The following is a 12,082-nucleotide window of genomic DNA, read 5'->3' on the forward strand; positions in this document are numbered from 1 at the left end:
TTATTGAATTTATACACCTCCCTATACCCAGAGGTCTCATGGCGGTTCACAGAAAAGATCAACATAAAAACTGCAACATATATAATCAAAATAAAAACAACATCCCAATAACCCCCCCCCCAAAAAAGAGCCACATTTTAAAAGGGCATAGGATGTCAATCAGAACAACCAACCCCCCCCCCCCAAAAAAAAGAGCCACATTTTAAAAGGGCATAGGATGTCAATCAGAACAACCAAAGGCCTGGTTAAAAAGGAACGTTTTTGCCTGGTGTAGAATGAAGGCGCCAGGCAAATTTCCCTGGGGAGAGCATTCCACAGTCAGGGAACCATTGCAGAGAAGGCCCGTTCTCGTGTTGCCACCCTCTGGACCTCTCGAGGAGCAGACACACGAAGGAGGGCCTCGGAAGATGATCTCAGGATCCTGGTGGGTTCATATGGAAAGAGGCAGTCCTTGAGGTGTTGGCACAGGTGTTGCAAGTCACTGAAGCAGCTCCCTCACCCTCCATGTCCCTTGGTCCTATGAACACCGTGAGACAGTACCCCAGCCCCTGCTCAAACGATCCTGCTAAACAACCTCGAAACACCTTCATTTGTGAGGCCTGTTTGTGAACACTTGGTTGAGAACTCCCAGTAGCAGCAAATGAGCATAGATACACAGAAAATAGTAGCTCTCGCTTAGGGTTTGCCATATTTCAAAAAAACTGAAATTCCAGACACAAAAGCTTCATTTATTTATTTATTTTTGAAAAATCTAAAAATAAAAATTTGGTTTTCAGCTATTTTTAATGCAATTTGCCAAAATCCAATCTCATACATGAAGATTTTCCCAGACATTCCAATGCTTTCTGCCCAGACACTGTTTACAAGGGCCAAATACCGGCTGTGTCTGGGAAATTAGAAGGGTGTGTGGCTATGAGGATCCATAGCTGTGTGACTATAACTACTAAGTGAAAACTAGAGCTGTCCCTATTTAATCATGCTGCAAATAGGGATGTTCTGTCACTTTCAGTTTTCTCCACTCCCCATTTATCTATGATTAAATTCAGCTCTCCTTTTATTTTTAAATTCAGCCAGCCTTTTATTTCAGGGGCTGGCGATCCTAGGCCAGATACCTCTCTACCTATTCCTTATGACTCTCCCCAAACTACACACATCACCAGCCCTGCTTCAAATCCTCCTTGGTGGAATCTACACACATATTAAAAAATGCTGTGAAAATGCTTGTTTAAAAAAAGGTTTTGGGAAAAAATACATCAAATTTTCCATAGCTCACCATCACCATCTAGTGTCAAATTTCTTTACTGCACTTTACGGCACACATTTTCTTTGTAGCTGTATAGCTGAGCCCCTTGTCTGTTTTCGCCTGGCTGGAATGTGTCCCTGGACTGTGTTGGGTAAGTAGGAACAGCTGGGACATATGCTTCCCTCTTGGAAGCACACCCAACCTGAGAAATAAACGGCAAACTTGAGAAATAAACTTGCATTACAAAACGTCCATTGTGTAACTTGTGCAACCTGACATCTCAGCCAGATGGCCCTGTCTTAATCAAATTATGGCTTCTGATTGATGGCTTCTGGTTTGGAGCGGAAGATTCTGCAGACATCGCTGGCAAAGAAACACTGATCTTGCACCGTGACCTAGCTGAACGGGACAGAGTTGGGGGACCCCTCCTGCTGCCCAGAACTGTATTCCTTAGAAGGCAACCTGGGGAGGGATTTATACCAGTTGTGGGCGGAGCCAGAGGCAAACAAGTAGGTGGAGCCAGGAGTGTGAACTACATTCCAGTTGTGCAAAAGTCATTCAATCTCCACATCCCTGTATTCACACATCTCCACCTTTCCTCCAGACAAACAAGAGGCATTTCATAGTTCAAGTGTACATGTCATTCCTGCAAAATCACTTGAGGAGGGTGCGAGTCAAGAACAGTGAGGGCTGCAACCTGAGGATAAGGAGTACAGCCTTTGGAAAGTCCTGGGGGCCACACAGAGACATTTGGTGGGCCGCATTCAGCTACTGGGCCTGAGGTGCCTCATGTCTGTAATGGAGCAATCTTTGTCTTGCCTAAAATCACTGCTGAACAGAGTCTCCAAAGGCTGCTTCTATCATTGTAAACCCCACTTGGTGAGTAAACATTTTGTCCCTCTTGTGGAGTTTTATTTGCCAGGGATTTGCAATTGTTTCATCACATTTGTTCTACTTTAACAACATTATATTATTCTTGTCTCTCAGTCTTGCTCCTGTTTGAAGAATATGATGTAGTTTTTATTGCATTGTGTTGAGTGAAGAGTGGTTTTTTCAAGGAAGGAAGGAAGGAAGGAAGAATTCCATGTGTTACCTTTGCTCTCTAGTTGTAGGAACATGGAATCACAGAACTGTAGAATAGATTACCATTGTAATCACACCACAATTAAAGAAAATGTTATGAAAATGAAATATCGATGGTATATAACACCAGTCAAATTAAGTAAGATGTATAAGGTGAGTAATAAATGTTGGAAATGTAAGGAGAAAGAAGGGACATTTTATCATATGTGGTGGGAATGTAAAAAAATGAAGTGCTTCTGGGAAATGATATATAATGAGATAAAGAAAATACTGAAATATACATTTGTTAAAAAACCAGAAGCATTCCTATTAGGAATTTTAGGTGGTGAGATAAAAAGGAAGGATCAGAAAATATTTTTGTATGCAGTAACAGCAGCTAGAACTCTTGTGGCCCAGAAATGGAAACAAGAAGAAATGCCCACGATTGAAGAATGGAGAACGAAATTAATGGATTATGCAGAACTGGACAGATTAACAGGGAGGATTCGCAACCGACGGGACCAAAGATTCACTGAGGACTGGAATAAATTGACAGAATATATTAAAAATATTTGTGATAATGATATAACGTTTGTAAGTTTCCAAGAAGCTCTGTAAGGAGGTTTGGTAGAAATATTGTTTAAATAACATGGTAAGATAAGATACAGTATACATAGTGCAATATCAATGAAGAAAGGTGAAGATATGTAATAACTATGGAAAACTATCAGACATGTTGATGGAAGTCTAAAGAAAAAAGACGTGTGATGAATTCCAAATGTTTAATTGTGATTATATATATATATATATATATATATATATATATATAGGATTACCATTCTTGATATTGTCACAAAAGTTGTCCCCCTCTATTTGCCAAGCAGTGGCAAGAGCCCATGGGGTTCCAGGCACTGACTGTGTTCCTTTGGAGTCTGTGTTCCTTTGGAGAATTGAGATACGGTAGAGACTGTCGTAGCTTTAAGAAATATGCTTAATTCACATCTTTACACCTTAAGTCTGCATGGAAGAAGTCCACATCTTACAGAAGAGTCCTTTCCAGAGGAAGTCCAAGGCATCTCTCTTCGCCAGCCTTTAGCCAGCCTGCCCAAGATGGATGCCAGTCCTTCTTCCTTCTTATTCCCAGCAGCATTTGCTCAAAACTCTCTTTTCCTGTCACCTCACACCTGGTTCCCCTGGCAACCTTCCAAACCCCCAGTCTTCATTCACACCTCAGGGCAGGGGGGAAAGACGGTTCTCTTGCATTGCCAATGGCCCTCTAGAGCCCCCTATTGTTCCTTAATGGCCCTAGCCTGACCAGGTCATTTTGCATAGGCTAGTCCAGGAATTCCTCTGAAGCTTCCATTCTCCCTTCATATCCCAAATAATCAACATCTTAGCATTTATTAATTTCTAGGGTTTAAGGGTACCACAAAATCTATAACATTATATTGAATGTGTAGTTCATGAGTTGTCTCCAATGCCATTCCCATGGAGAGTAGTCCCATTGAAGTTAATGGGCATGGCTAACTTGGGTCCATTGATTTCAGTGGCTCGGATCTGCTGATGAATGAATGAAATCTTTATTGGAAAAATCTATAAGCCATCACAATTGGTCACAATGCGTAGAATACAAATAATTGATTTAAAACTGAACAACAACAACAACAATAGCAAAGCATACATACAAAAATGCAAAAATTACACCTGCGTACGTTAAGCACTCCACTTCTCACATTCCCCTTATGATACCTGTCTTGGTGCCGAGCTCTCAACTTACTTGCAGCCAAGGCAAATTTTGCAACCAGTGCAGTAGTAAATACGTTATTGCTAGCCAGCAAAATAGAGATTCACTCAAGGGGAGTTCAGTTAGAAAGAGAGCAAAGGATGCAATTGAGGATTTCTTGTCTAGGGGATGCTTATAAAGGGCATCATAACAAATAGTGTTGAATGTCCTCCATGTGTCACGACTCACAGATGCAGAGCCTTTGGTACACAGGGTATTCCCATTAGATATGTAGAGGGTGTACAATGAAGCATGAGATTAATAAAGTACTCCTCCAGCCCAAAAGATGTTTTATATATTGGATACCATGATGAGTATGCTATCTGGGAAAGTGAATGAAGGTCCCTCTATTTAGAGTCTGAATAAATTTTTTCTATGATGCGTTGTTTGACTCTGTTAGAGGCAAGATTTGGTAGGGATTCCACATTAATCCCATCTCTCTTCCTGTCACCTCACACCCTGTTACCCTGGCAACCTTCCAAACCCCCAGTCTCCATTCACATGTCAGGGCAGGGGGGAAGGGCGGTTCTCTTGCATTGCCACTGGCCCTCTAGAGCCCCCTATTGTTCCTTAATGGCCCTAGCTTGGCCAGGTCATTTTGCATAGGCTAGTCCAGGAATTCCTCTACAGCTTCTATTCTTCTTTCATATCCCAAATAATAATCATCTTAGCATTTATTAATTTCTAGGGTTTAGGGGTCCCTCCAATCAATAACATTATTATATGGAATATGTAGTTTATGAGTTGTCTCCAATGCCAGTCCTATGGAGAGTGAGACCCATTGAAGTCAATGGGCATGGCTAACTTGGGTGCATTGATTTCAGTGGGTCTGCTCTGAGTAGCGCTTAGTTGGGTATCATTAGGGTTGCCATACATCCGGCAACAGTTGGCAGCAGTGTCTTCTCGGAAATAGGCGAAATGTTTTGGAAAATCCGGGTGTATGGCAGCCCATGTTGGCAGTGCTGTTTTTGCAAATTATCCATAAGATTAGCTCAAAAAGTCTGGATTTTCACCATTTGAAATATGACAACCCTAGCTATAGCCTGTAGTATTTTGCCATCACAGCCCTAACTCCCTTCCTTCCTTCTCCACAACACAGCCCTTCCAAACCCAAATGCAGGTTCCAGCAGTTCAGGTACTCCCCAATCCCCTTTTCACCCCCATATCCCGAGGACGGTGGCTCCTAGGGCTGCCAGGAGAGGGCAAAGTTGAGGGCTGAGCCCTTGGAAACCTGACTCCAGGGTGACAGGCTCTTTTGCATGTCCAAGGTTAACATCCTCATCCTGATCAGAAAAGAGGTTTGGCTTGGCAGTGCTTCTCATATTGAATGAAAAGCCATCATCCTTCCAATTGCATTTGCTGCCGGAGCAGCAAGGCCCTGACTCGCTGGTGATATTTATAGGGCCGAAGGACTGGCTCTTTATAACATCGCAGGATGAGCGCTGGCAGGTCCTGAGAATCATGGGCACGGAGCTGGATCCTGTTGTGGAAGAGAAGGGAGGACAAGAAAGACACAACATGTTAGGTATGGGGGGCGTTTGGCCCACTTCTCCCAGAATGAATTGAGATGCCACAGGGAATTGTGAAGTACATGGAGCCTGAGGGGGTAACCCACATCCATGAGTTATTAGGGGGCAGGACCCCCACACCTCTGGAAAAAGAGGCCTGTTTTGCCTCAGAGTGGCATTTTTTGAGGTGAGTAAGTTAAATTACTCCGGGAGGCAGATTCTGACATCGCAGGTGGTTGGACTAGATGTCCCCAGGTGTCCCTTCCAATTCTACAATTCTGTGTTCTATGATTCTATAATATTTGGCTTTACGAAGTATCTTAATTGTTTATTTTAACTACGCAATATATTTTATTCTGTTTTCATTCTACTTTGTGTTTTTTATCCGTCACATTTGAACCTGAGTAAGATGCATTTATTTCATTTAGAAAAAGCTTGTCACATCCCATTTTTCATTGTGCCCAAATCCTCAAAGCAGCTTGCTGCAGATTTATTATGATTATTATTATAATAAAAAGATGGTACAATTAAGACATCATCTCACCAAAAGGCCCCTTGCAATCGACCGATCACCCTAAAAAGGGAATAAATCAGCACACCATTGCTAAACTAGAGAGGGAGCCACAGTGAAGCAGTAATTCAGGTTTCACCAACTTGCGGCTGTCCATATGTTATGGACTCCAACTCCCATCAGCCCCAGCCAACTTCTAGAGGGCACCAGGGCTGGCAAAGGCTACTGTAAAGAAAGGAGTCTTCAAGTAAGATGTGGGCAACAGTGTTTGAAATTAGCCAGGCACGTTTTGCACCTGCTATCAGATACCTGCAACCAAGTGCCAGGATGACACCTAACATCTCCACCATCTGGAGGTACCAGCCTGGGGATCACTGGATCTTGACTGTTTTCACACACTAATACCACATCCTGTAGAATTCTATCTGTTATATTTTGATCTGCACAATCAGAATGAACTTCAGGAACCAAAAGGCTTTTTCAGGAGCAGGAGCAGCTAATTGTTTTTGCTTGTTTTCACTCTCCTCACCCCACTGCCCTGCTCACAGTTGTTAGGAATATTCTTACGTTATGAATGGTCCATGTCACCATTAAGAAAAAGAGGTAGGAATAGGCCAATATATATGTGGACTTTCCCTGGATGAAGAGAATTTTCTTCTTTGAGAACTTAAAGTTCTTAACCTAGCTCAAGGTGGTCATCTGAACTCGCCAGGGGTTTAACTGAGAATCAATCATAGTCAGTCCGTCATTTGGAAAATAAGACTTTAGAGCAAGTAGACATTCTGTTTTGGCGACTGTCACCTTGGTTTAAGGAGCCATTGACACCTTGATTACGTGGGCAGGTGAAATTGTTTTGACCTTCTGCCTAAAACTTAAGTGCATTCCATAGCCAATTACCATCATGGAGAAGGAAGGCCTTGTTTCTGGCCACCAACCATCACTTCTTGAATTAAAGCACAAACACAGCTTTTAAATAATGTTTATAGAAGGGAAGCAGGGCATGGTATGGTAAAATTAGAGGAGGTCAAGAGTGAAGCAACTTTATCCCATAATCTGAGCATTGGACCCACCTAATCTCCAAGGGAAGAGGGGTGTTGAACAGTTGATGCCAAAGTATGCTTCCTAACAAGTCCTAGCCTTCCGCAACCACCAGGTTCTGATGGTGGAAGTGAGCCCAGTTTGCGGGGAGGGGGAGTATTTCGGAGGGCAGGAGCTGTGGAAGAAATTTTCTAAGCAAACTTACCTCCTCCATCTATTTCAACAGTAATGTTCATGCTGCCTTGGTAACACTGGTCGTAGTCTTTGCCGCATTCCATAGTCTCCTTGATGTTTCCACTGGATCCCCAACCAAAGCCTGAGTAACACTGGTTGGAGCCTGTTACTGGAGTAAGAAATCAAAATGAAGAGCAAGGGGTCTGTAGTGGGTCTGGATCAAAAAAGGCCACTCCCCTTTGTAGGAGTCTCCCCCTTTTCCCCCGTCTCTTAAATAATGATAGGGGGAGAATATTTTGATTTGCTTTGCATATCAAAGTGAAGCTACTTAATTTGCCCTTTTCAAAGCAACAGGTATCTTAATCGCACTCAGAGTAAACCCACCGAAATGAATTGGTTTGTGTTTATGTGGATGCATTAAGCGAAGGGTTATCCTTCAAAATCCACACTTTCCTGAATTTTGTGAGGCAGTTCTCCAACTTATAGGTGTGTGCAATTTTTGCACATATTAGGAGGTGATGCCCCTGCTTTCTCTACTTGCCAAACCCGCCAGACCCTTCGCCAAACCCCACACCTGAAAAGTACCTTCCCTTTACCCTCACTCACCCCTCACCTATCCCCTCCAGCTCACACAACCCCTGCAGTGCACCCTATATTCCCACTCCCCTCATAGCTCCCTTCAAATCTTTCCTCATGTTCTCGCTGCTAAATTACACCCTAAAGCACACAGTCTTGTACATTTCTTGGGAAGCAGGGTTACCTTTTCTATAACACGTGAGCCCAAGAGTTGGGGAACAGGGCCGCTTGCCTTAGTAAAGATAAAGGGACCCCTGACCATTAGGTCCAGTCATGACCGACTCTGGGGTTGCACGCTCATCTCGCTCTATAGGCCGAGGGAGCTGGCGTTTGTCTGCAGACAGTTCTGGGTCATGTGGCCAGCATGACTAAGCCGCTTCTGGAGAACCAGAGCAGCACATGGAAATGCCGTTTACCTTCCTGACGGAGTGGTACCTGTTTATCTACTTGCACTTTGATGTGCTTTCGAACTGCTAGGTTGGCAGGAGCAGGGACCGAGCAACAGGAGCTCACCCCGTCGCAGGGATTCGAACCGCCTACCTTCTGATCGGCAAGTCCTAGGCTCTGTGGTTTAACCCACAGCGCCACCTGAGTCCCTAGCCGCTTGCCTTAGAAATCTCCAAAATTGAAGACAGTGGTACCTCTGGTTAAGAACTTAATTTGTTCCGGAGGTCCGTTATTAAGCTAAAACTTTAGCTAATGGGGCCTCCTGCTGCCGCCATGCTGCTGCTGCGCGATTTCTGTTCTCATCATGAGGTAAAGTTCATAACATGAGGTACTACATTCGGGTTAGCGGAGTCTGTAACCTGAAGTTTCTGTAACCCGAGGTACCACTGTACTTCAAGGCAGCCTCCCTATTGACCACCTCCTGCCCAACAAGTGAAACTGTGAGTTCTCATTTAACGGTCAGGTGGCCTATTAAAAAAATACCTCGGTCCTCTATAGGGGTCTTGAGAACTTCCCTCATTTCCGTTTTCGCATTGCAAAGGTCATCAAAACAGTAGCTCTCGTCGAACTGGATGGTAAAGTGTCATCTTCAAGCTTCCCTATTGACAACCACCCGCCCAACAAGTGAAACTGTGAGTTCAAACTTTCCTCTCTGGTGGCCCTCAACCCCCCCCCCCAAATACCTTTGTCCTTGATAGGGGTCTTGGAAACTACCCCCCTTTTCGCATTGCAAAGGTCACCGAAACAGTAGCTCTGGTCGAACTGGATGGCAAAGTGTCGGTCACCAGAGGTGATTGATTTTGTTTCATCCATAAGGTCTTTGCTGGCGCAGCCTTTGTAGCTCATTATCAAAACCTCTTTATCTAAAAAGCGGGGGAGGGGAGAGATGTATAAATACAAACAATAGATTGATGCTGTGGCAGGGTGTTCAAAAGACCTTACTTTCACAATTTTTGCTCTGCGACTGATTTATCTTGGTGGGGTTAGGGTTGCCATATTTCAAAAACTGAAAATCTGGACACAAAAGTTTCTGTTTGTTTTTGGCCAAAGTTGTTAAGCCTTTTCGTTTTGCCCAAAGTTGTTGATGCCCGGATACAGTTGTACCTTGTTTTGTGGCCGGAATCCGTTCTGGAGCCCTGGCTGGTAGTCGAAAAGGATGCAGGGCAAAGCGCCCTGTCTGCACACACACGTGGAGTGGTTTGCATTTCTGTGCATGCACGAAGCGCGATTTAGTGTGTCTGTGCATGCGCGAGAAGCAAACTCAGAAGTAACCCATTCTGGTACTTCCGGGTTTGCCGCGGACATTCGCCAGAATGGATGCTAGACAAGGCGGACATTCATGGAGGTATTGCTGTATTCCAGTGATTTCTACCCAGACACTGTTTGCGACGGCCGAATTCCTGGAATGCCTGGAAAATTCCAGATGTATGGGCAACTCAATGCAGGGTGGGGTGGCTGCCAATCCCCTCTTCCCCTCCCGCTGGTTCATGTCTAGCTTGGTGCCATGGGTGGGGGTGATTTTGGTCATGTGAGTGCCCCTAGAACATGCTGATAGTTCTTCTCACTTCCTACTTCTTCCTATTTCCTCATGACACACTTCCTGGCAGCTGTTTACCTCAAAAGCCTTATACAGCTGTGTTGGAAACCAGCCCAAGACTGTGACCAAGCATCTGTGGGCCACCTGCCTGTCCTGTGACGCAAGGGGCAGAAGGAATACTGGATGGTGCAATGTGTGTGGCTCTTCCCATAGAACGGCAGCCTGCATTCTACCCATGCAAAATCCAGAGCTTTTCTACACTCTCACATCTCCAAATCCTCCTCTGAGGCAAGTAAGATGCATATTCATTTCAAGCATGCAGAACACAAGGAAGGGCTGGAACCAGAATGGCACTTTCCCAGAGGTGTAAAGAAAATGCTGAACCAACTTAGGAAGAGTGGCTGATTAAATTGATGGATTATACTGAAATGGCAAAAATGATGGGTGTAATAAGAAACTGGGGGGGGGGGGGTTAAAAGAAAGGGGGAAATTTGTAGAATATCTGAAAAGTTCTGGCATGCTAATAAGTTCATTAGTAGGATTAACTTAAATATTACCAAGATAAATGAAAGAATAACTTTAAAATGGAGTAAAGTGGAACATGCAGTGTTAAAGCTAAAGTAGAAAAGGAACCACAAAAGGGGTTGGGGGAAATAAGGTGTTTGTAAGGTGTGTATTTGTAATCTTGTGAAAACTGAAAATAAAGTTTATATATAAAAAAAGAACACAATGGAAGTCTACACCAGCCTCGCTTATCCTTTTCTTTTCTTTTCTTTTCTTTGTGCCCAGGAACTGTGGTTTATTCTAATAAACGAGGACAGTGGTTTTCAACTAGTGTGCAGTGGCACCCTGGGGTGCCTTGAATGATGGTCAGGGATGCCATGGGCAACATTGGCCTCTGTCCTTCTTTCTTTCCTTCCCTCCCTCCTCTGATGTGCCCTCTCTCGTCTCTGCCTCCCAAAGGCTTGCACAGCTGTTTGTTGCAGCAGCCCTGGCTATAAGCTCCCCAGATGGATGGTGCCTCAGGGGCTGGCCAGGTAGTGCTTGTTGCCAGGAGCTGAGATGGCCATGGAGTAAGCAAGCAAGTAGGTGAGGGAGCCCAGCCAGTCTACCAGCCCTTGCTGCTGAGAGTGGACAGACTAGTGGGAGGCCAGACAGCCAGGCGCCACACTGGCCTTTCTTGTGCTTCCTGTGTACAAAGCTTGCCTTGGGAGCTAAGTGCCTGTTGCTGTCACTGCAGCCTCCCAAGGTAAGGTGCTGTCCTCACGTTCACCTCTGGCCAGTCTCCGTTGGGCCACTAAGGCTGGAGGTATCCTCTTCCCAGGCCCCTGTGGGGCAGTGTGAGAAGGCAACTCTCTTTGGAGTGGGAGGGAGCGACTCAGACATCAGCGGCTACCAGAAGCAGGGGTGAAGGAAGGCATCGTGACACCTGAGGCAGGGCGTTGCTACATAGGGCGCATGTGTGACATAGCTATGTATGACTCGGTAGCGACGCTGCACATGTGTTGTAGATAGCGATTTGCCAGCGACGATGCTCCAGCGCCATATGGACAGTGCTGGGATGCTCTGCTCATGGCTGCAGCTGCGAACGGAGGATTGTTTGCATGTGGCTGTAGTGGCGAGGGAGGGATCCCACCGCTGTCTGTAAGGTGATGGAGCAGCGCCAGCGGCAAACCACTTTGTACAGCGCATGTGCGGCATCACTACGTACAGCGCATGCGGTGTATGTAGCGATGCTGCACATGCGCTGTACAGCGTAAAACAAAAAACAAAAAAAAACCCAACATGTGCAAATAGAAAATAGAATGAATCAAAACACATTTTAAATACCTCAATTCTGAATGCATGCAAAGCATCATTTCAGGCCCCAGGTAATCCCGCTGGGAATTTGAGGGATTGCAAGTAATTTCATGCTTTTCCTCTCTCAAAAATCTTGCAGCCACACAGGATTCATCTGACAGAGCAGCACTTACCAATAGTCAATGTAAGTTGTGCATCTGTGCAAACATTCTCAGCATGGGAGCAGTTTCTAATGCCACCTCCTGTGTAAGTATTTGACGTGGTGTTGCCCTTGTGTGGAGTGGTAAGTTTCACGGTGCTGGAGCTATGACACTTCAAGGCAGAACTTCCTGAAAAGAAATGTGGCGGAAAAGGGTATGAGATGCTGGAGAAGCTATTAGCAATGTCTTTCTGCCTTGAAATC

At 44.8% G+C, this 12,082-nt stretch overlaps 1 protein-coding gene across 8 annotated transcripts in view; it reads right to left on the reverse strand.

The window, feature by feature from the left end:
• LOC307221617 (ly6/PLAUR domain-containing protein 5-like) overlaps positions 1–12,082 on the reverse strand; it is an 86,162-nt gene that overhangs the window by 40,824 nt on the left and 33,256 nt on the right. For 2 of the 8 annotated variants that reach the window (XM_079986297.1, XM_079986299.1), the window contains exons 2-6: positions 11,853–12,008; positions 9,026–9,205; positions 7,351–7,488; positions 3,621–5,568; positions 724–2,062 (exon numbers count right to left, since the gene is read on the reverse strand). The exons of 3 other annotated variants lie outside the window; for them this stretch is intronic. In XM_079986297.1, coding sequence (XP_079842423.1) covers positions 5,243–5,568; positions 7,351–7,488; positions 9,026–9,205; positions 11,853–12,008 — 800 coding nt within the window. In that variant the 3' untranslated portion in view covers positions 724–2,062; positions 3,621–5,242. Of the gene's footprint in view, positions 1–723; positions 2,063–3,279; positions 3,483–3,620; positions 5,569–7,350; positions 7,489–9,025; positions 9,206–11,852; positions 12,009–12,082 lie in introns of those variants that run through there. 3 more of the 8 variants (XM_079986301.1, XM_079986300.1, XM_079986298.1) reach the window with 3 other exon arrangements.

The sequence above is a fragment of the Podarcis cretensis genome (assembly GCF_951804945.1).
Source record: "Podarcis cretensis genome assembly, chromosome: 8".
Lineage (NCBI taxonomy): Eukaryota > Metazoa > Chordata > Lepidosauria > Squamata > Lacertidae > Podarcis > Podarcis cretensis.